We start from the raw sequence: 24,529 nt of genomic DNA, 5'->3' as shown, positions 1-24,529 counted from the left end.
TCTTGGCCAACCTTGATCTTTAATTGGAAGCAGAAATCTCATACATTAACATTTTCCTAAGGTGTCTACTGCCTATGTTGTTTGAAATATGATTTGTGTTTTGCATGAAATAAGATGCATTTAAAATTGAAATTTTGATTGTCAACTATTTGGATTAACAAGTCTTACTAGTAATCTAACGCTGAAAGCTGTCCAACTCCTCCCAAACCAAACCCAAGGCCTTAGGGTAATATCCTGTGCCTATAGTTGCTATTACATGTCTGAAAATTCATCATGTGATGCAGCACAGTTGTAGTTATTCAAAGTACCAAAGCTATTTTGCTGCATCTCATGGAGGAATCTTTTGTTTCTCAGTTCTCTAGTGCTTAAGTGTTTTTCTCTGGTATCAGTTATTGCCACGGATTTTTGCCTTTCTCTTAAAAATCACAAAGGGAATACTAGAGTCAGTATAGAAATTCCAGTTCTCAGAATCATGCACACACATTGCTTCTAGATTTGCTAATGAAACTTCTCAGGGGAGTTATCATAAAATAAATCATTGCTTTTGTAGAACGGATGACATCTGTGCATCTTGAAAGTCAAGTCAGCTTACCACATGTTAACTAGGGTGAAGAGCAAGAGCTGATCCTGACAACTGCATGTTGTACACAAAATTGAGTGTTTCTTTTCTACAAGGAGAAAGACTGGATGAGCGTAGTGGTAATGCTTGGCCACGTGAATGCTGATGTCATTGTGTGATGTGGTTTCAAACAAACATTTGAGGAACCATCTATGAATGGAAAACTGGATTAATGAAGAACTTGTTAAATATACTAAAAGCAAATGTCATGTTGGGAAATATTGTAAACAAAATGACAGGATGGAGGCGAGAAGAGGTTTGACTCCCAGAGTCCTCTATCAACTGGTGCCATGCTCTTGTTTAGCAGAGTAAATGCCTGTTTTTCCCCTTCGTCTTTTTTTCCTACTGACTGCACAGACTAATTCTGAAGATTAATGGCTGTCTGGCTGTTCTCTTGCAAATCATTCATTATTGCTTAATTAAAAGTCACAAAGCTTTTCATCAATGCATGATGTTATCATCTATTCCAAATTTAACCTCTAATATTTAGATACATGTCTTACTTAATTTGTTTTGCAGGAGGCTGCCAAATATGAAAAGAAAGTGATGGTGCTGGATTTTGTCACACCTACGCCTCTGGGAAATTCATGGGGTAAATTTTTCTTCATTGCAAATTTGTTATAAAGGAACATTATTTACTAAGAGTCTGTTTGTACTTTGGGATCAGCCACGCAGATGTGAAAAGTGCATTCTGTTCCTTTCTCTCAGGTCTTGGAGGAACTTGTGTAAATGTGGGCTGTATACCTAAAAAATTGATGCACCAGGCAGCTTTACTGGGACAAGCCTTGCAAGATTCACGCAAATTTGGATGGCAGTTTCCAGAAGAAGGTACAGAAGGAGAACTTTTTTTTTTCAGTTTTGTCATTTGTGCTGAAAATCCAGAGGTTCTTTCACAGTCAAGTGCTTGTTGCACTTATGTGCTGGCTTTAACAACGTTAGGCAACTTCAGAGTGACTATGCATAAACTTAAGTGCTTTTCAAGTTTAAAGGCACAGGACTTACTGCCTTGCAGCACTTGATCTGTTTTTAATATGTTCTCATTGTGTCAGTATTTGATTTATTCCCCCTGCTGTGTGAATAAAAGCGCTAAGATACTACTCCATTTCTGAATGTAACACAACATCCAAAGGAATACCCCAGAATGTTGTTTATTAGAAACAGAAACTTAGTAATAATTGTAGGCAAGGGTTACTGTTCCCTCAGTCTGCATTGCTACTACATCAGAAGCTGAATTTTTCTTTAGATTAGATCTAGTGTGCATGGTTATAGGATTGGGATCTATTAAGGGTGTAATTCTATAAGGGGGAGCATGCAGAGGCACCTCTGAGATGCATAATCTTCATTTGTTGAGCAATGTCACCTGCTCAGAGCATGTGTCGTTAGAAAACTATTGATAATATGCAAAGTCTAAGTGTTCAATGTGTCAAAGGCGATGGCTGTGCTAATAAAGGGGGGGAAATATCTCAAATGCTTGACAGAAGGCAAGTCATTCATTGCTTAAGGCATATCTGTTCCACTGTGACCTCTTGTTTTGTCTCTGCTGATGTAGTTCTTTGAATTTCAGTAGAGTTAACCTTGGAGCGAAATAGAAATAGGACAAAGGTGACTGGGTCATGAAAAAAGTCTGGGAATATAGGGCTGGCTATGGAAATAGAGGTCTGTCAGATTGAGACAAAAATCTGTTTTGTTTCCAACAGTCAAACACAACTGGATGACTATGACAGAGTCTGTTCAGAATTACATTGGCTCACTGAACTGGGGTTATCGAGTGGCACTGAGAGAGAAGAAAGTCACATATGAGAATGCATATGGAGAATTTGTTCAGCCACACACAGTTAAGGTACTGCCTAGCCCTGTTTGCTGGGTCTTCCTGTAGTGTTTTCTGAATACAGGTGTTCGTCAAAGAATATTTCCCTTAGTAGGACTACAAGATACTCACTTGGGACTGTTGCTTTGTTCACAGGCAACAAATAAAAGAGGAGTTGAAAAACTGTACACAGCTGAGAGGTTTCTCATTGCCACGGGTGAAAGGCCACGCTACCTGGGTATCCCTGGAGACAAGGAATACTGCATTAGCAGGTAAAAATAGGGAAGAATATGAAGTCATTCACTGTGTGTAAATGCTTAACCTGTAGGAGACGGTGGTAAAGCATAAGCAGCGCTTGCTTGCATGCTGTTGTTTCTCTATATTGTTTCTTTCTGCTTCTTAGAGGAAAGTAAGGAGAAGGAGAATAGCTATAGACACGTCACGGTGCTGGGAACATTGTCTGGTGGACACCACTGGACTGTGGGTGGTAGGCTAGAACAGTGCCATTTCTAGCTGGTAACAGAGCAGCTTGAGAATCCCAGAAATCATTTGCGTGTGTGTCATAAAATTAATTCATCATTTGTGCCCCAGTTACACGCTTTCTCCTTATTCTTTATGGTCTTTCCATTCACGTACTGAGTTTTGTTCTTAATGAAGAGAACAGTCTGTATGGAGGGAAAACTCCGGCTCAGATGTCAGGGAAAGAGGGAGTTCGAAAGTAGCTGATGTTGTGAAGCTGGTTGAAATGTATCTGCCTTCATGCGCTGTGGAAGTCTTGGTCTTGAAACTTGAACCAATTTTTTCCCAGCTACTTAGTGAAGTGAATTCAACTTTGGGGAGAACCTGCTTCAAATGTCTGGCTAAAAAAACAAGGAACTTTAGCACAATTTTACACGTGTGCGCGCACACAAAAAAGTGATGTGCAGATGAAATGGATAAAATGTGCTTTCGTATCAGGCTAACTGCTATATTACTTACTGTAGAAACACAGGTTGGAATTACAGGCTTAGAAACCTACAATAATGAAATAAATGACTGGCGTAAGCCCCGTGAAACCCAAACACCATGTTGTATGTTTCCCTAATATTAAGTGGTAGTGAAATTAAAGGTAATAGATTGCACAGTTGATAAAGTAGGGCTTTAAAATAACAGTAAGATCGAAGGGTCAGGAATGCCAGAGTTACAGACTATCAGACTGAGGCTGTCTGTTGTAATCTTAACTGGGTTCCTTGAGAGCTAGGAACTATGATGTAGCCTTTAATTACACAGTCACGCTTCATTCCACTGCAGCATTTGCAAAGAACATCTTGTTTAGTGGTTGCCATTGATGGCTGAAAAAGCGACGCTTTTTAAAATTTAAATATTTGGAGAATTTTCTTGCCAAACTCTGCCTGAGTTTGCGCTGAGCAAGCATGATGTCTCCATGAGGTCCTGGTTTCATAGCCTGGGTCTAGCTCCAAGGTGTGGCAGAAATGACACGTTGATGAAGCAGTTGAAAGAAGTGGAAAGCAGGCAAATAAATGTTTGCTCTAATTTTGTACTCCTAGCTCTGCCTGTTACTGTGGTTTGCATTAATTCGTTTTATTGTCTGCACGTATTTAGCACTGTGTATAATTAATTAGCAAAAGGAGAAGTCTTCAAAGAAGTTAAGATGTTGTGTTTATTTACATGCTAAACCCTTTCCTCTTCCTTATAGCTATCGGGAGCTAAAATTTGCAGTAAAATATTTGAAGCAATTCAGAAGAAATATCCTATTTTTTTTCAAGAAATTGTCAGAAGTTTATTTAAAAAAAAAACTCAACATTTTAGTGGCTCTTTGGAGTATTTCATATTTTTGTGTGTGCTCCTAATTAGACTTCTTTAATCTATCATGTACTGATCTAGTATTCTAGCATGATTTCCAAAAATAAGTTCTGTTGTTAGTGGTCGGGAAAAGGAATAAAATCCTATTCTTACAAAAGAAAGTAGAAAAATAAAAACTGCAACATATACTCCTGTTTTTCTCTGACTTTCTTTTTCTTCCCCCTTTTTTCCAGTGATGATCTTTTCTCCTTGCCTTACTGTCCAGGGAAAACCCTGGTGGTTGGAGCTTCCTACGTGGCCTTGGAATGTGCAGGATTTCTTGCAGGCCTTGGGTTAGATGTCACTGTAATGGTGAGATCCATTCTTTTAAGAGGATTTGACCAGGATATGGCAAACAAAATTGGTGAATATATGGAAGAACACGGAATCAAATTTATCAGAGAGTTTGTGCCGATCAAGGTAGGCTTGAGGTGGTACTACAATTGATTTTAATACACCTTTCATAATGAGTTAGTATATGTTACATTAAAATGTTGTTTTGCCTACTTGTCCTGATCCTGCAAATATTGAATATACTTAAAGTCTAGCAGATGTTCTGAAGTCTGTGAGACTTCTTGTGGACTGATAAGTAGGAAGATGTATACTTCCTATAAGACCAGGGCTAGTGCATCACAAATAGTCATCTTTTTCGTTGTCAGTTCTCAATTTCTCAGCCAGCAAATACTGCTTACAGTGTCCAGGACCAGTGGACTATCCAGAAAGTAAAGGAGCTTTTAAAGTATCTATCTATATCCTTTACTTGGCAGAGACCTTACATACACGCCTAGTTTTTTTGGAATTCCGTAGAGGTACGCATGCAGACAGCTATGTGTATGTATAAGCAAATTCAGGTTGCAAAGTAGATGAGATAAGCTTTGGAGCTTTTCTAATGTTAAATTGCCTTACCAAAGGCTTCAGAGTCCTAACAGTGTTTTTCTTAATGCTTTTCCACAATGATTGATTCTTAATAATTATGAAATAGGAAATAACATACTAAGCATTTTTCCATTTGGTGTTAAGCTAGTATACTAATGAGTAACACTTTAATTCCTAAAGTATTAAATAGAATGAAGACTGGTTGTTTTGTTTTGAATTTTTTGTTTGTTTGTTTCTTTTCCTCCACACTTAACAATATCAAGAGTAATTTAAAAAATGCTCTTGCCAGTTACCACTTTGTAGGTCTGACCCTACAGATGGTCAGGGATGACTATCTAGCTTTTGATTGTTTCAGATTTATCTTTTTGTAAATTCTTCTGGTGGGATAGGAAAGGAGGAAATTAGTCTTAAAAGAAGCAGATCATTTCAACTGAATGTCAGGTGGTTTCCTCCAGCCAGATGCACTCTGCAGAGTCCCTCACCCTAGTCATAAAGTATACTTTTGTTTCATCCTGTCCCTTCAGTATGTCTTTGATTTCAATGCGAATAAAATATATGGTCTTGTTTCTAGTTGAGAATATCCTTTAACTGCTGGATATCTCCTTAGTAGATCTTTTCATCTCTTTCTTGCATTGTTTTTGAAGTTATGCATGTTCTGCCTATTATTCAGTGTGACACTTGGAAGACAGAAAATGATTATAAATAATGCCACCTGCAAATAGGAGCAATTTAAGAGCGATCTTTCAAAGTTGATAGGATGGGACAGAAGGTTTGAGTTCTTTTAAATTAAAAAAATAAAGGACGGGGAAACAATCAGAAAATTTCCTTTCCTGACTAGAGATATTCAATATAAAGTAGGAGCTGTGGCAGTTGTTCCTGAGATGGTAAAAGAAAGACTGCAGTTAAACATACAGTCCTCTCACAGTCCAGGCGAAAGAGAACCCGCCTATGTAGCTTCAAATTCCATTTGCTCATTTGGTGTTGACTGTTTAGTGGAGGAAAAAGGAGCCTTTGGGGGGCAAAAAAGCCAGTAGCATCACTTTCTGCTTTGTTTTCTGGTATGTAGAGGTTGCATGTGTTTTGGGAGGGTGTTTGTTTAAAACAAGGCTTTATATTTTATTACCCTCAACAAAGAGCACAGTTGCAAAGATTCATGGTTTTTTTGTTTGTTTGTTTATGTGGGGGTGTGTTTTTTTTGTTTTGCTTTACTGGAATAGGCTGTAACCCACTGCAGTTAGCAGGATGGGGGGAGGGAAGAAGCTTGATCTGTTGCTAAAACTAGGAATATTTATTTCAGTTTACTTTGAGGAACTTGGAAGGGCTGGGTTTTTTTGTTCGCTTCTTTTTAAACTGCTGGTGTTTTTCAGCCATTTAGAGCCAGCTGCTGCCCTCTCCTGCAAGACAGTTGCAGCTTTATGTATTGGACTAATGTTATTCAACAGGAGTAAGGGCAGGGCTATGACTGTGGCTTCCCCATGGGTGAAAGACACAATGGTCCTCTAGGTGTGGCTTAAGAAAATGTCTGATTCTGTTTCCAGGTCTAGAAGGAGTTCCCTTCCTCCTCGCTTTCCCTGTCCTCAGTTGATACTAACAGCTTCTTGGACAAGAACTTAGCAGTCAATACAACTGTTGTAAACAGAAATGAGGTCTTACTGTGTTAATTATAACAATAAATGCATGGAGATGAAACAAAATATTTAAATATGAAAGTAATAATCACAAATCTAGAGAGTGGTGAAAATACCTTTAGAACAAATGCTTGAATTTTAGGTCATGGTTAATCACTCACTTTTGATCATAAAATACATTGCGGGACTAAGATATATGTGTATACTTTAATTTGAAACTAACCTTTTCTTTTTTTTTCCCCCAAATGTTGTAGGTTGAGCAGATTGAGGAAGGAACTCCTGGAAGACTGAAAGTTACAGCCAAGTCCACAAAGGGGAATGAAGTAATTGAAGGGGAATACAATACTGTGAGTCCTGTCTATATATGTAAAGAATATGGAATAAACTTCCAGTTAATGTTAAGATTCCTGGGGTCTTTTTATCCATAGTTTAGCTTCAATTAAAAAAAATCATTTTCGGTTATTACAATAGGCTAATGGTACACAATCAACATGTAATTAATGTGAGAAAAGTCCTAGAATCCACGGGCATGAGTCCCACGTGCCTTACCAAATCACTTGCATGCTTTTGAAACCTGTTTTTTAGCTTAGGGATTTAGAGGAGGTTGGTCATGTGGAATCAGTTGCAGGATTTTCCCCCAGGGAAATATTTATCATAAACTGTAAGTAATGATTTTTAATAACTGCTGTAGTAACTGAAGCATGCTGTTCTGGAGTTAGCATAAAACAATGGTCCTTACAAGAGCTAAACAAAACAGGTGTTGTTGTTAAGGTGTTGTTAAGATCGGTTGTTGATGCCACATCTTCACAAAAACAAATACCCCATGGCAAGTCAGGCAAGGAATTTCATTATACACTGAAAGCAGTAAAATTACAGTGGAAATGCATGCAGGTACGCCTTTATATGTTTGACTGTTTTCATCACCTCTCACACCATTCATTTTCTTAGGCCTTGAAAGAAAAAAAAATAGTCTGTGCCAGTGACTTCATCTACCTGCACAGTGCATCAGTTTATTCCATAGCAAGGATATGCATTAGTGCCTCTTGAGTACTAATATTACAAGAAAGATAAACAACAGCAGTGCTGTTTCACAGAATTGTGATACTATTTTTCTTGGTCCATGGTACTGAAATACTTTTTTTAACTTCCAAATCAGTGCTTTTTTCTATTTATTTATTTTAAGGAAACTTCTGATTTCTCATTGCTACTATATCTTTCACTGAAATGCTGTCACTTGTTATATGAGCTGTGTGTGATGCATTTGAAAACCTTCGGCTCCGAAGATCTGGCAGGTTTGGTCATCTAAAAGACTTGAAGCAGATCTTGGACAACTTCAACACAGTTCTTTTGTCACTTGAGACACATTGCGTAGTTAACTGGGCAGTTCTCCAAGACTGAAAAGCATGAAACACTTTTCTCCATGACAGTATACCTTGAAATTTGTTTTGCTAGTTAAGCTGGCCAAATTTGTAGTTTGGGTAAGAATTTGGTCTGAACAAATGTCCAAAAAATCACTCTGAACAAATGTACAAACAAATAATATTCAACAAATATTATTTGGCAGTGGCTTGGTTGAGGGCCTATGTAAGTAAATGATATTTTCTGATCAAAACAAAGATTATTTTCTTCTTATCTGCCTAAACACCTGAGTTTCCTTCCTAAAGAGCCCTTTCTTTAAAGAGCATTTTGGTGTCAACATACAGGAATATGGTATAACAATTTAGTATGAAATTGCAAGGAAATATGATAACAGATTTATTTAGAATACTATTCGTATATTTTTCCACGGAAAGATATTTGGCTGTAGCTAAAACCTCGTATTGTTAGGTCACGATGGTGGTGTTGCTTGTGTTGAACTCAGCGAACATACAATGGGTCACTAATGTGTTCATGTTATTGTGACCAAACCTTAGGTACTGATCCTTAGTCTGTAATTAAAATAATAGATAGCAACAAGCAGGTGTGCTTTTGAGGTTTTAGGAAATCAGTAACATGTGCATTGCTGTTTTGCAGGTGTTGCTAGCAATTGGAAGAGATGCATGTACAAGAAAAATTGGTTTGGACAAAGTTGGAGTGAAAATCAATGAAAAGTAAGGAGAGATTTCTGTATATCACTGACTACACAGCTGGTGTCATTGACAAGTGCAGTGGCAGCAGTGCATCTGCAGTCAGATGCCTTGAGGAGAAATTTGTCTCCTGTTTGGATAGGAGACTATGTAGCAGATAATTGTGTTATCTTTCATAGTACTACCCCATGTTCTTTTTTATACTGAAATGTCAGTTCCTAAATACTGAGAGTCAAATGTGTCTCTTCCATTCTGTCTCAGTTCAAAGACTGGTCTGTCAGCTTCTTCCACTGACTGGGCTTTCTAGGATCTGTCAGTTGTTTCTCATACTCTCTTACTCCCATCACCTTGTTTTTATCTCTACCACCTCTTGGGGCAGAGATGTGTTTCTTCGTATGGACTTTTAGTGTGGTACGGTTTGTTTACATTTTTAATGTAAATACTACTGTATGTTTATTTTGAAATATAAAATCAAAGTAGCATTCTTAAACTCACAGCTGGAGTTGGTGATGTGTTTTAGTTTTTGGAGAAGTTTATTTCTAGCCTTATCGCAGCTACCTTTGGGAACAATCTGTCTCCTGCAGAGAATTGCAGGTTTAATGTAGTGAGGTCATTGCACCAGGGAGTGGAGCTATCAATAGCATTTTCAGTATTGGTAACTTGAAAATGTATTCCAGATATGAGGGACCTAGACCATGTTCCCTTTGATGAAAAAATGCAGGACCATGAACTTGACTTAGTAGTATGTGGGAGAGCAGTGCAGAGGGCAGCTTGTATATGAATACTGTGACTGATGTTGCTGAAGAGAACTGTTGCAATGTTAAGCAAAGTAAAAAAAATTCCAAAATTCATTTCAAAATTGGCAGACCCATGTTGTCTTGTAGAACAGTACATGTCTTTATTTGTTTGACATTGGGATATCCGTTACTAATTTAATAGAACTAACTATAGAATTAGTAGTATAAACTCCATTTTTATTAACAAAACCGAAAATTAAAAAAGCTGCATCTTTATACAAAAATCGTTACTGGTCCTTCAAATAACTGTGTGACTGTTTCTGCGCCTGTCTGATCAGGTTTACCTGTTAGGTAAGTTTCCTGCAGTGATTACTGCACTATGTCACTTATTAATGAAGTAGGAAATATTAATAATTAAAAACTTCCATTAGCTCAATACATTTAATGCTAAAAAGCTTGCTGTATTCCTTAAGTAGGATGTCTAACAGCTTGACTTGTCTCTGTGAAGAAGCCTGAAGGTTAAGTTTATAGAAACTACTTCACCCACTGGACTGGAATTTCAGTAGTGGAGAAATTATTTTGACCTACAGCTTGAGTGGGAGAATGTCTCTTCCTGTCACTCCTCAGGGTTTCCAGTACACAGTTCAGCTGGTAGTAGCGTATTTTGAGGAAAGCAGTTATGTCTCACCAGAGAATTTATTCAGGAGATGAATCACAACTTCAGGGGCTACCTCCTTATCCAGTGTGTAAATTCCTGTAGTTTTGGTAGAGACCAAAATTTGCACTAGTTTACTTCCTTGACCAAGGTTATAAGATTGTAAATATGACTTCTTTTCCTCAGATGTCAAGTACATGCCTGTGTCTTAAAGCTAAAGGGTTCAATTGCTGCAATGTTATTTACCACTTGAGTCTTCACAGCAGAATACTTACATCTTTTATTTTTCTTGATGCAAATCACAGAACAGGAAAAATACCTGTCAATGATATGGAGCAAACAAATGTGCCATATATCTACGCTATCGGAGATATACTGCAGGACAGGCTGGAACTCACACCGGTGGCAATCCAGGCAGGAAGACTGTTAGTGCAGAGGCTTTATGGTGGGGCAACCACTAAGGTAAGTAACCAATTGCTACAGAACACTCATTGCTCTACTTCTTCTAAGGAGATGTGATGCTCTTAATTTTCAGTGTTATTTGCATTAGTATTTTCGCTTCCTTATGTTTTCAGTGCTGTCCGCAGTTTTGCTACAAACTGAATATGGATACAAAGAAAGCTCAAGTGTGCCAATAAGTCAACACGTATTTATACCTGAGAAGTTGAATTCATGAATCCAGTGTTTATATATCATACCTGTGTGATTGTAGGTTTCAGTCAAGTTATGCCAGTCCAAATGGGAGTAACATGGGTACTTTTTACACCTTATCTTTAAGTTGTAAATAGAAGGAAAGGAAGATGCCTTTAAGCAATGTTACCCAAGCAGCATTGATGTGGGTGCTTGTCTTGCCTTCATAACCAAGGGGATTAAGTAGAAAAATTTTTCAATTGTAGAGCCTGCTGTACTCATATCAGGTTCTGTTATCAGCCAGATTTAAAGCTTGATTAAGCTGTTTGTTTTAGGTTGGCAGGTATTGCAGTAACAGAATCTTGAATTAGTGTGCCTAATGTCATTATATCAGTCAAGCAAAGTTTAAGTAAACCATAGCCGGAGCCAGGATTTCTTCTTACTGCAGAACTACAGATAGGTCTTAATTTACATTTGATGCCAAATAACTGTCTCTCAGGTTATGAAAATCCTTATGCTACTAAAGAAAGCATCATCTCTCTGAATGAATCCAAGAAATAAATAACTGCTTAGGTGGGATCCTGGCTTACACTGCTGTTTTAACTAATCTAGAAAGGGTGATTGTAACATAAGGAAGTATTATGGATTGGTGGTGAAAGAATAGTAAACAGCACCTTAAATGATAACTAGACACAAAGAAATTAGAGTTGAAATTAATAGAATAAAGTTGCTGGAAATTAATTAGAGCTGACCAACCTGCTAGCCTTTTGTGGCAAATGATTCATTTGGTGAATATGGGGAGAGCAGTGGATGTTGTTACTTTGATTCTAGTAAGGCTAGAGTAACATTCGCATAGACAAGCTGAAGTATGGGCGAGGCAAGTGGGCAGTGAGGTGGACCAAAAGCTAGCCAAACTGCTGGGCTCAAAGGGCTGTGATCACCCTTAAGAAGTCCGTCTGGAGGCCAGGCATTCGTGGAGTGCCGTAGCACTTGGGTACTCAGTACAGTACTGTTTATCATCTTCCTTAATGATCTGGGTGATGGGACAGAGTCCCTCAGCAAGGCTGCAGATGAATCAAATGGGGGGAAAGTGATTGATGCACCAGCTGTCACTCAGAGGGACCTCATCAAACTGGAGAAGGAACCTCATGAAGTTCAGCATGGGCAACCATGCTATTCTGTGCCTGGGAAGGTGTTACCCCATGCACCAGCGTGGGTTGGGGATCAACCAGTGCGAAAGTAGCTTTGCAGAGAAGCCCCTTGGGGGGGCTGGGGGACAAGGAGTTTACTCTGACCCAGCAATCTACCCTGATGGCAAAGGCCAGCAGCATCTTGGGCTGTGTCCTGCAGATGCATCCTGGCAGATCATTGCCAGCGGAGTAGTCAGGGCTTTTTGACTTACATGGGTTGTGACTGGGGACACAGCTTTAGTGCTAGCTATTGCTGCAGATGGCTGTAGTTCATGCCTTTGACATCTTCTAGGCTGCAGCTGATGAAAAAGATGCTGGTTTTTGGATGGTGGTGTAGTATTTGTAGCATTACCTCCTAAAAATAGAGTGCTCTGTAGAAGCAGTTGAACTGACTGCTTTTTATCTCCAGTGTCACTTGCGGTCTGTTATGTTTTAAAGCAGGGCACTACTGCATTTCCTTTTCCTTCTTACTCTATGCCTGTTAATGTCAGTGTGGCTTTGAACTCTCGTTCTGTTCTTGCTGTAGTTAACACCTCTGAGAGGGACAACACCAGAACTGTAGCTTCATTTAAAATAAAGAAAAAGTAGCTTTCAGAGTTACAAATAATACAACTTTTATTCCTGACTTTCAGACTGCTTAATTTTTACTCAGTGTGCTGATGTTATTACTAATATTGTGTGTGTTTTTTGTTTTATTTTGAATACTACACAGTGTGACTACGTGAATGTTCCAACCACGGTGTTCACTCCTTTAGAATATGGAGCCTGTGGATATTCTGAAGAGAATGCAATACAGAAATTTGGGGAGGAAAACATTGAGGTAAATGCCTTAATTTCATCTAGATTTTAAGTTCCAAGTCTGTAATTTAAAATGATGTTAAAAGTTGATTAAAACAACATTCTGTACTCTGATGTAAGGGCAGGAGGAGACTATGTATATTTTTGTCTTTCTTGGCAGTTCCTAAGCATGCTTTAAAAATAGTCCCCAGTTCTGATAGTTCTAGTTGTAAATATGTTCTCTCTTTGACAAACAGGGCTTGTAGGTAGAATACTTATTATTAAAAAAAAAATCTTCTATGCAAATACTTCAGGATAAATTAAAGGTGTTGGAACTAATACATTGGTTTCAATGTCAAAGCTGAGCTTTTTGTAGCTACAATGTGGCAAAGTCTTTGTCATGATGATTTTTACTTTATAAAAACAAATGTTGATACACTGTTTTTCCTGTTTATTTTGACTATGTAGGCAGATACCTGTTTAATTTTACTCACTTGAATAATCCTTTTTCATTCACTGGGATTGCTGTCGAGAATGGAATATGTAGGCACTTGGTGTCCCAAGCTGTTCTTACAAAATACTGTGGAGACCACCTTACAGAAAGCATGAGGGGAGGGTGTCTGACAATAATCTGAACTTCTTTTATGTCCACTTGGATCACTTGAGGAGTATTATTTGGGGAAATAAGCACATAAGTGGTGGTTCATAAAGCTGAGAACTGTCTTGCTTTTAGCTTTGTCAAATATACTTTTTGTACGTTGAGAAAAGAGGTACATATGACTTAATATGGCTGCACATCAAGTTCTGTTAACCTAACTACAGGACAGAGGCTGAAATTCTGCTGTGCCCACAGACTTTGTTTATACAGAGTCAAATTTTTGTTGAGTTAAGTTTGTGCTCTTCCATGTGAAACACTGGACCCTTTATTGTGGAAAATCTACTTCTGTTTCACATTTTTGAAAATGTGCATCCAGAAACATTTGTGTTCTGGCGAAGTCCTAATTTAGTTGATTCTGACCTCTTTATCATGTCACTGTATTGGCTTTTGGTTTGTAAGCTTCAGTAGGAATATTGAGTTGCATCTGTCGTCCAAACCTATTAAATTTCAGTTTTGTATAGCAATGTTTATAATTGCTTTGTAGCTCCATTAATGCAGAAAGCATTGAGCTCTCTCTCCAACTTTGTGAAGGGGCATATTTTTACTCAAGTTGCAATCACTTAGGAACTTCTTTCAAATAGTAATTCGTTTGAGGTTAGCTTATAATGAGAGCAATCAGGAGTACTGGGTAGACCTGTGCCTCAAAACACCCCCATCATTTTCTGGGACAAATCCTACACAGGTGGATGAGCAGATGAGCAGCCTTATCTGAAGCCAGGAGTCTGTTCAGTGATGTTTTTTGGGGTAGACAGGAAAATGTGTTTGGGGCTGTGTGGTTTCTTTCCTTTTTCAGTTTTCTTTTTTTTCAGTTTTTCTTTTTTTTTTTTGTTTTCCTTTTCTTTTCCATAATCTAATCCATAATTTTCTTTTTCATAATCTAAGAGACCGTGCAAAAAGCATTTCCTCATCTGTCCCTAAACCAGGGCTCTGAGGCTATTTCTTCCCTTTTTTCACTTTGGGAAGTATTTTTGCCTTCATCTCAGGTAGATCCGGAGACTGTGCAGCCTTCTGTGAAGAACGCTTGTATTTGTCAAGTTTAATGAGAGCATGGTTACTGCATTCTGGAAGTGTAATATACTTAAAGCTGTGGTTTTTTCCTTAAACTACTGGATGACAGTAATGCTTGTTTTGTAGAGGCTTTCTTCAGCTTTTTTCAAGGGGAAGAATTCTCTACCTGACTTAAAGTATTCCAAACTCTTATGTACATGCCTGATTGCTAATGGAGAGCTGTTAGTTAATGGTTCATCCATGTGCTACATCTCAGTTGTTGAAAGTCTTTACAAGTTATGATTTCCAAAAGTGCTTTGTCCTCCTAAATCTGTTGCAGTCAGTAGTAAAGCTCTGGTTTTGGAAGCAGGCAATGCAAATTTAAGATAAACTGGCAGTTTTTGGAAGATCTCTCTTAGAGAGCAGATGCTCTCTGATACGTAATTAGAACTTTTTCTTATTTGTGCTGTATTTCCAGGTGTACCATAGTCATTTCTGGCCGCTGGAATGGACTGTGCCATCCAGAGACAACAACAAATGCTATGCAAAGATCATTTGCAATATTCGAGATAATGTAAGTGCATCTTTACTTCCAAAGAAAACAGAAATTGTATGTTCATCGTAGGGACCATTGACCCCATGATTATAAATAGGTTATTTTTAACAAGTTAAAAAAGAATTTACATTTTCCCTACCGTTTGAAATGTAATAAATATTTGTAATGATACTTTAGTTTATACAAAAATCACCATCAGTAAAATAGAAAATTTTGCAGTCACCATTTGTATATGGTGTTTTTTGTATATGAAAAATGACAAATAGAGAGCTCTAAGACTGTTCATTAATTTTAACCATTGATTCACTTTAGAAAAAAAAATGGTTAGAAGTCATATCCATTTATCTTATTCTCCCTCTTCAAAACCAGGATATGTTTTTTGGGGAGATTTTTCTCTCTGAAGTGGAGGTCACTCAGAAATCGTTGCATCTTGTGACCTCTGCAAGTCCATATGTGTCTATAAAACTCCTGAGATTTTTCTAACAGGATTAATATATCTTGCTTGCACAAATCTCATTTAGAGTGATAATGCCAGGATTATCCTTGGACTACGATAAGACTTCCTGGTTAAGGAAACATACAGTACCTGCTGAAGCACAAGCAAAATTGCTAATTGCAATAATAAGCTAATAGCATAAAGGTTCAAGCCCTAATGAAGTTTTGAATCTGTTTTGCCTATTTTCTTTTATCACCAATTACAGATTTGTCTTCCTGCAGTCTTCCTAAGCATCATGTCATTTTGTGAAGTCTGCAAATCTGCTTGGTTTTGCCCATCTCCTTTTTCTGGAGGAGTTTGCACTAACATGGAAGTTATTTTAGAACCCATACTTATGTTCCTAATCCAAAGTTACTTAAGAAAATAGGAAGACTTTATGGTGATATAAAATGTTTTCTTGTCCTGAAAATTAGAAGTATGTTTAAACATCTAGAGATTGAGCTGAAAGTTACCCCGGATGGAAACTTTGTTCAGTAACTATTTAAATTTATAGGGGAAACTGTAGTTATCTCAACTTCGTTTCTGTGGTTTTATGTTTACATATGTGCATATTTTTAATGGAAAATAAGGATAATTCCATTTTAGTTACTACCTCTTGATAGCTTTTCTTATTTAAATGAACCTTCTGGTAATTCCCAGTCATCAGGCTTACTGAAAGAAAATAACCTTCCAGTGTACTGGTTATCCCCACTCCCTTACATGTGATATTTAGCAGAAGGAGCAGATAACTCTTCATTCCCAACTGGGCTAGGTCTGTGATTAGCAAAATCCAGCTAATGTCCTGAAAGCCACTGAAGCCCACAGCAGTTAGATTTTGCTGAAGAAGACAAACTCTCTTGAAGAAAAGAAAGTCAAGTTAAAAGGGCTTGTTCCCTTGAGTGTTCGGTAAGGATATGTGCACAATTTGGCATATTTTGCAGCTGAACAGTAGTGGAGGTATGAGAAGTAATGTATGGAGTCATATTATCTTCTTTGTAACCAGAAGTCTTTCTGTTTGGCGAATCTCTAGGTATATTATCTTCCAATGGCAGTGAACACCACGACAGCAGTAGTCGTCAGTTTAGTTACCATGCACCTCTTGTCACTTCTCTTAGCCAGAATTTTAGCTTATAGCTCTTTCCAACTATCAAGCAACTAAGCAACTATCAAGTTGCGAGTTCTTCTGTAGGTATGTGCCATACAGCCAGCTAGCATAGACCCTGATATTGCAAACCTTTATGCAAGATGTTTGCCTTTACTTAGTCTTACTGGAATGAGTGGAATAGCTTGCCTGAATAAAGTTTAAGTACGTTTGCAATTTGGACATACACAATAATCGAGTGTAGATCATGATATGTGTTAAATTTGAATGCTCTTGATATAAACGGAAGACTCATGCACAAAGGTGTAAGGAAGCTGATTCGTGAGTTCTTAGTTTAATCTTTTCCTTCTTGGAGAGAGGATGAAATTTTTCCCACTAAGTCCCTTCTGTTAGAGCTAATGATAGTTCACATTCGTGGTTACATTAATTTGTGGTATGTTTTGTGAACTGGTGAAATCGAATACTCTCAGTAAGAGGACCTTACAGGTAACTGTGCTTGCGTTTGATTGTCTTTGTTATTTAGGAGAGAGTCATTGGTTTCCATGTCCTCGGCCCAAATGCTGGAGAAGTCACCCAAGGTTTTGCAGCTGCTATTAAATGTGGATTGACCAAAGAACAGCTAGACAGCACCATAGGAATCCATCCAGTCTGTGCAGAGGTTTGTATACGAAGTCACCTTCCTATCCCAGCTTCTGTAGCATTCTGGGATAAGCTGCTGGAAACCCAAACATCAGAATTTTATTAAAGAAGTCAGAATTAGGGGAAAGTAGAGGGGAGGGAAAGACAGGAAATTTTCTTTTTAATATTAAAAAAACTAACATTTAGAGTTAATGTTTATTTATTTATTTATTTTTATTTTCATTTGAGAAATAATTGTTGTCTCCACTAACCCAGTGCTCCCTCTACTGGGAAGTACAGAATCTTCCACATTTTTGAAGGTTTCCAGTACTATTTCTGCTGAGGTGGTTGTCAGAGCTAATTTTTCTGGATATATGTACTCAAAATAGGCATATAAACTGGTGCTGTGGAAGGGGACCAGCTACATGCCAATTTTTCTATTAAATTCTGTCCTTTTGAAGATCTCTCCTTTACTCTCTAGGTCTTTGTATTTGAATTGAAGTGCACAAGGCCACATAACAACTTCTTGTGTTCGTCTTGCTATTTGTCTTTAACAAAGAACTGAATTTTGTCTAACAGGGAGGGAACAGTTCCCCCTTGGTGTAAATCAGAGATGCTCTACAGATTTTAGTAGCATTAGGACCATTTATTTTAGCTGAGAATCCCACGTAACTGTATATGACCTTTGTAGGTCATTGTACAGAATCTGTGTTTTTACCTGCGTATTTTAGCTACAAAGTGTAAGAGAGCACCAGGATACCAGTCTGTAGAAGTGAAGCCCACTTCTCTTGTGTTTCCAAATTGATGTGGTATAAACAATTTAATATGAGCTCCTTTAATGGAATGGACTGCTAGCAATCTAAATCATCTTCAAAGCATCTGCAATACAGATTCTATTTTTTTTCCCCCTGTAATATCATCTAGCAGTGTTCCTGCAAGCCCTTGAAGAGGGGCAGTAAGTCTTTATCTTATCAGGGGCCCTGTAGAGGGGGTACTTTGAGTGAGGCATTCAAACCTGTGAACTTGAGCAGGATATTAGCATATGCAGTGTGAAGAGAGGCTGATAGTCATAATTTATTCTGGACATCTGAGCTGCTAAAATTGAAGCTGAATAGAATGATGATTAGACATAATTTAGGGAGGTAATTTCAGATAATCATATTTGTTTGAGTGGGGGAGGAAGAAATTGGCTCAGGAGAAATACACTATTTAAAAGCTTCAGGGAACACTGATCATTTTTAATGCCAGTCTTTAGAAGGTTTTTTATGCCTGTTACTTAATTTAATCTCTTATGCAGTAAACAAAAATCAAAGTGCAAGATGGTACTCTTTGACTAAGAAAAAAATGTTTTAAAATTGTTTGGAATTTGTCAGGGCTGTGCATATCTGGCTGAATAAAATGATGTTTATGATGCATCTATATAAAGGCTAAAGGACATGAACTCTGATCTGAGCAGTAAAGCGACAGTGTTGCAGGATCAAATACTGACGTCTTCGCTGGCATTAGTGCTAACTGACTGCTCAGAGAGACTCGTAGAACACAGTATTACTCAACCTGAAGAAGACTAAGACTGAGGGTCTTATTTCTTGCTGCTTGTAAATTAGGGTGAGATTTCACTTCCCATATTTGAACAGCGTTTTATTCTCCAGAAAGCCTGAACTCCGAATGGAATTTCTTGCAAGGCAAAGTACAAATAACTGCAAGTACAGATTGGTAGAATGTCTGAAGTATAGAGAGTTACCTCTCACTTTGGACTGTACTGCACTGCTTGACATACAGGCACATATAGTTGAGCATCTGTGATGAAGAAAAGGTATTTTCTGAAAGCTGGGATGATTCTGTGAGTCAGCTAAAAAGTTAGTTACCAAAAGACTCCCAGCTGGCTTACTGGAGCTGGGGAGCTCTGTGGTCCCCAGAGCTGCTGGAACTGGCTAGCAGACCCAGAGCTTGCAGTTGGGACAAGAAGAAAGCAGGTGAAGCTTAAGGCAAGGTTGGACCAGGAGCTTAGGGATGTGGTTTAGTGGGTGACATTGGTAGGGTGATGGTTGGACCAGATGATCTTGGAGGTCTTTTCCAACCTTAATGATTCTGTAATTCTATAGCAACAAATGAAAATTCCCATAGGTTGTCAGTCTGTGGATCAGATCTGAAGAGTTAGAAACCCTGTATCAAGCCATGCACCATAGTTTAAATATATTTTGGTTCTTCTGCCATAATATATTAAACATGCATTTGTCTTCCTGACTTGCACATAATGTTTTACATGCTTGTAGAAAGTGGAAGAGGCATACCATTTATTGATGTTCTCTGACGAGCTCTGGCAACTTTAATGCAGTAAAGCTTCTACTTACAGGACTGTAGGGCTTTCAGATCCTCATTATCTTTAGATATTTCAGTGCTATTTGCATAAATGAAATGTGTATGTACTTTATTCTGTGCTAAGTTTATTCTTCCTGAGAGATGGCTTTGATGGCTAATTATTGCAACTTTGAACTATTTAAATAGAAGTGGGTTTAGTTTGGTTTCCCTTCTTCCTTTCTATATTACATCTGTGCAAAACAATGCAATTATTTGCATGGTAAAGTTCTAATATTAGACACGGTATTGTATAATTTTTCTTTTTGAATTTTGATATCCTTTAGTTTTTCAATAATTATCCTTCAACATGTCTTTTTCTTTAATGTGACTTGAAAGCAGTAAAGATTTGACCTTTCCAAGCTAGGCTTAAGTGTTTCTTAGCTATTGTCCAGAGGATACAAAACCCAGGCATAATACCCTCATCAGCAATCAGCTCCACATTTCCGTAATATCTGGAAAGACACAGAGGCAAAAGTTAGGTTCTCTTCAAATGCTACAGCCTTAGGTTAACTTCACTTACCCAGTGAAGAAATTGTCTAAGCAATAAAGACACTTGCTTGTTAGGTGTACAGGCTGGAGAGTATTATTGCTGAGCTCATTCGCACTGTAAGAACTTACCAGCAGTAAGGCAAAAGGTGCTATAAAGCCATGAGACTTCCTTAATTGTTTCTTTTCACCATAAAAGTAAGGCCATGGGGTAAATGAAGGGAACAGAGGGTATTTGTGTGTGCGCTATTTAGTAGCAAGGATTTTAAATGTAGGGGGTTTTATTATTATTTTATTACTATAAGAAACGGCTGTGGTTTGAACATTAGGCCCAAATTAATCTTCGGAAGAGAAGGTTGATTCTAGCTGTACTAAAAAGTATTTGTTTTTGGTTTTTTTTCTTTCCCTAAAGGTATTCACCACTCTGTCCGTGACTAAGCGTTCTGGTGAAAGTACTCTTCAGGCTGGTTGCTGAGGTTAAAGACCCCCATTCTTGTTATTGCCAGAGACTGACTTTCATCACTATGGCTGACTTGTGCACTTAAGAAGAGAGGTTTTGAGAGAAGTCATCCTCAGAAGTCTGCAGAAGTGTGTACATCTTAACCAGAGCACTCCGCTCCTCTGAGGAGAAGAGCTCTGTGGGAGTCGGTCACTAGTGGTGATGGGCTGGCAATCAGCAAAGCAATGGGCATATTGAACTCTCCAGCTGTTGTTTGGCAGGGCATTTTACAAATGCTTTCATGAAGTCATAGCCTAAAACCTGCATTGTCTGGTGGGCAGTGATGGAAGAACTGCTGGCACAGCTGAGCAACAACTTTGTTTTTCTTCCTTAGTTTGTTACCTGAGCAAAGAGCATCCTAACTCCAGAATGTCACCACAAGTTCAGATAACTGTGTAGTGCCCCTGTGTACCGGGTTTTAACACTCCAATTACAAGTCCTCCTCGTGAGCATGCATTTTACCTGATCAGAGCTGTGTACCAACAGAGGTAAATTATCTGCATGTTAGATCACGAGGAAGAAGGTATCACTGAAAGAAGTTTAGTACCGTCTAGGATAACATCTCTTTGCTTTCAAAATGACTTTCTCTTGACTTTTTAGAGACGCTTGTGTATAAAAATGTTCTTGGTGAGTAAGAGAATAGTTTTTATCAGGGCCTTGTTATACGTAAAGCCTTTTTGTTTTGGTAGTAACAACGTTGCGTGTAACACATCTTTTGAGCTGTATTTTGCAGCTTCTGTGATAATAGTTAGTCCAGTTTAGAACTGACAGAATTCCAATTTGGAATGGATTATACTTCCAAGTGTGTTATGTAATTGTATCCAATCTGAATAAATTCTTCCTTTTCAGGTGAGCAGTTGTATGCTGCACGGTTTCAGGTGTGACCTGGCCACTTTAAACACAGTGGTATTGAGGCTTTCCTTCAAACAGGCAAACCACCACCACTCAATTTCTGAAAACCTATAGTGAAAATTCTTCTGTGTAGACAAGGCCTAAGAGCTATATTTAGTTTCGTGTATGTTTTGTTTTGTATTTGATTAAGAAGACAATACTTCTGAAATGGAGGTTTCCATGAAAAGTACAAGCAAGCTCACTCTCTTGCTGGATAAACTCCATCCATATTTATCAGGAAGTGGTAAAATGCCTCTTTGTAACGGAAATGATTGTGCTTTTTGATCTGGTTTCTCATTTCCCTCTCTTTTAGCAGGAAGGTTCAGATTACTTTAATTAAATGGCTCTTGGGAGTTCATTGCGGTGTGAAAATGGGGTAAATTCTTCCGCCCTCTGGGCAGAACACTCCGTACCTAAACTTCGACCCAGCAACAAATCCGTGGTTTTCTACTGAGATTCCTGGAATGGTGCTTTAAGTTATTTTTATAAAGTCATATGTAATGGAAGGATTTTTTTTAAAAAAGTTTTATATGACATCAAGAATGGTCTGTTGTGTTGTTTTTCTGGCCAGTTTATTAAATAAATGGAATGTTTGCACAAACAGGTGCTCACTTTGATGGCTCTTCCAGGCCAAGAAAGCAGGGGATAGCAAGACGACTTTTTCAACGGGCCAGAAGAGGGCGCCTTGATGATCCCAGCTGTGATTCATTGTAGTCTTTTGAGTTTTGAAGGCAGATTCTTCTCTGGAAACAGGGTATGGGGCTATTTCATGTGCAATTTGTGCATGTTAAACATATCAGGAGGGCACGCTTAAAAATAAGGAATGAATTAGGACCAACTCTACCAGTGTTTGCACAAGTTACTGTCAATGTGTGTTCTGGAAAGCCAGGAGTACAGGTTCCTGAGCTGTTCAGCAGTTCAGCTCTTCATATTGAAGCACAGGAATAGCGTTATTTTCAAGCATGTCTATAAGAAGGTCTGATCCTGGCACGTAGGGAATAAAGATGTGTAATGAGCATGGCTTGGCATGTAGGGAATAAAGACATATATGGGCACGGCTTTGCAAGATTGGACCAAATGTACCTGTTCTTTCTCATGGGTCTTGTTATCAGTGTTGATGTACATTGCTACATTAATGACATAATTCAGAAAGGGGGTTTTATTGCTTTTAATTTACTTTAAACTTAAAAGTGTGAGGCTCTTTTTTTTTTTTTTTTTTTTCCCTAGGGCTTTTTCTTTTCTTCCTCCAGAAGGAAAATATTTTCTGGTGTGTATTTTTGTCATCTGTGCATGATGATAGAGATATATGATAACGTCTCCATCTCCACCTTGAGACTTCAGTGGGAGCTGGCCGGGGCACGCAGCAACAAACCTGCCGCTTCGGCAGCACTGCTCCTTCCTTTGTGCTCCCACGGGTGTGAATTGTGGGATGGGGTGAGTCAAGGCCTCTCCGGACAAATGCTTCCTTTGGTGGTACTTTGAGGTGCCTGGGTGTTGGAAAGAAGATCCCAGAGAGGCTGCAGGCCATAAGCAAAAGCTATTTGGTGTTTTAGTGAAACTGTTTCCCACGAGGGGGCTTCTTATTCCCAACACCATCAGTGTATTTAACACAACCTAACAAAACACACAACATGTAAGTTCCTGTGTGGTGCAGGCAGGCTGCGGCAGAGCGGTGTGTGGTGGGGGCACAGCAGGTCAGCGCCTCGGTGGCATAGGGGATGCAGGAAACTTGCAGCGGCCTCGTTTGTGCTTTTCTTGGCTCTGCTGGCACTGTTTCTCCCTTAGCTGTACGGCTGCTAAAAATACCTGCCTTAAATTAATAGCTTGTGTTTGCATTAAGCTGGTAAGCCTGCACTGGTCACTCCAACACCGCATGCTGAAACTGCTGCTCATTGCACATTTACAGCTCTAACGAGACTTTGAGGTTCCCTTCCGGTAGCTGAAGTCAGATGGATAATGCCCGCTGCACACGTGCTGCCTCTTCCTTAGCGCAGCGATTTTGCTGATCAGAAAGAGCATCCACGCAGCCGAGCTGGGCTCGACAGCTCGCAAGCCGCGAGGTCGCCCCTGAGCCTCCTCTTCTCTAAACAACCCCAGTTCCCTCAGCCGCTCCTCGTAAGACTTGTTCTCCAGATCCCCCACCAGCTTTGGACACGCTCCAGGGCCTCGATGTCCTTCTTGTAGTGAGGGGCCCAAACCTGAACACAGCACTCGAGGTGCGGCCTCACCAGAGCCGAGTACAGGGGGACACTTCCCTAGCCCTGCTGGCCACACTGGGTCTGACCCAAGCCAGGATGCTGTTGGCCTTCTCGGCCACCTGAGCACGCTGCTGGCTCATGTTCAGCCGACTATCAACCAGTACTCCCAGGTCCTTCTCTGCCAGGCAGCTTTCCAGCCACTCAGCTCCCAGCCTGTAGCGCTGCTTGGGGCTGTTGTGCAGCGGCAGAGGAGCCCCTCCAGCCACCGGTCCTGCAGCCTGGCCCAGGCGCAGGGAGCGCAGCCCCTCCACAGCACGAGTCCTGATTTTCTCTAAACAACCCCAGATTTCTCCTGCACGTTCCCACTGTCTCTGGCCAATTTCCACCTCCCCAGGTGATCAGCTGTTCCTCAGTTTCTTGTTCTGTCCTTACCAGTGGTGGAACGCAAAAAGCAAAGCAACTTTCCAAGACTCGTTTTGGAGAATTAGAAAGCAGGTATTCTTTATTAACAGCACTGGCTATGTGGGGGATAATTCCAGGACATCCCTGGCTCCCAGGGGCAGTTCCCAGGCCGCAGGCCGACCTCCTGGCCTGGACCCCAGCCTGGCAGCCATTGCTCCTGTCAGCGTGGAGCAGCCATCTCACGTCAGCAGTTTCTCACAACAGGTGACCTCTGTCAGTGCTGCCATCAGGGGCACCCCGAGACCCTTGTGATGCCACCACAGAGTCACTGTCACCCTACGGCATCACAAAAGGTGGCTGGGCTATAAGTGCCCTGAGCGTCGCGCCTGCGGCCAGTCCGGCTCTTGGTACTCGAGTGCTCGAGGTCCCATTGCTGGAAGGCGAGAGGCGGAGGTGTTGCAGGAAGCACACG

General features: G+C 39.5%; 1 protein-coding gene across 3 annotated transcripts in view; it reads left to right on the top strand.

Moving 5' to 3' along the window:
• TXNRD1 (thioredoxin reductase 1) overlaps positions 1–21,654 on the top strand; it is a 37,933-nt gene extending 16,279 nt beyond the window's left edge. For all 3 annotated transcript variants that reach the window (XM_048047650.2, XM_048047729.2, XM_048047770.2), the window contains 12 exons: positions 1,139–1,211; positions 1,328–1,447; positions 2,317–2,459; positions 2,583–2,698; positions 4,463–4,688; positions 7,027–7,119; positions 8,786–8,862; positions 10,536–10,692; positions 12,763–12,870; positions 14,951–15,046; positions 17,129–17,263; positions 20,480–21,654. In XM_048047650.2, the coding sequence (XP_047903607.1) occupies positions 1,139–1,211; positions 1,328–1,447; positions 2,317–2,459; positions 2,583–2,698; positions 4,463–4,688; positions 7,027–7,119; positions 8,786–8,862; positions 10,536–10,692; positions 12,763–12,870; positions 14,951–15,046; positions 17,129–17,263; positions 20,480–20,542 (1,407 nt within the window). In that variant the 3' untranslated portion in view covers positions 20,543–21,654. The remainder of the gene's footprint in view (positions 1–1,138; positions 1,212–1,327; positions 1,448–2,316; positions 2,460–2,582; positions 2,699–4,462; positions 4,689–7,026; positions 7,120–8,785; positions 8,863–10,535; positions 10,693–12,762; positions 12,871–14,950; positions 15,047–17,128; positions 17,264–20,479) is intronic.
• Positions 21,655–24,529: the final 2,875 nt, after the last annotated feature.

This window comes from Anser cygnoides, chromosome 1 (assembly GCF_040182565.1).
Source record: "Anser cygnoides isolate HZ-2024a breed goose chromosome 1, Taihu_goose_T2T_genome, whole genome shotgun sequence".
Lineage (NCBI taxonomy): Eukaryota > Metazoa > Chordata > Aves > Anseriformes > Anatidae > Anser > Anser cygnoides.
Note: the sequence above shows the minus strand (reverse complement) of the source record. Positions and strands in the feature narration are given on the sequence as shown.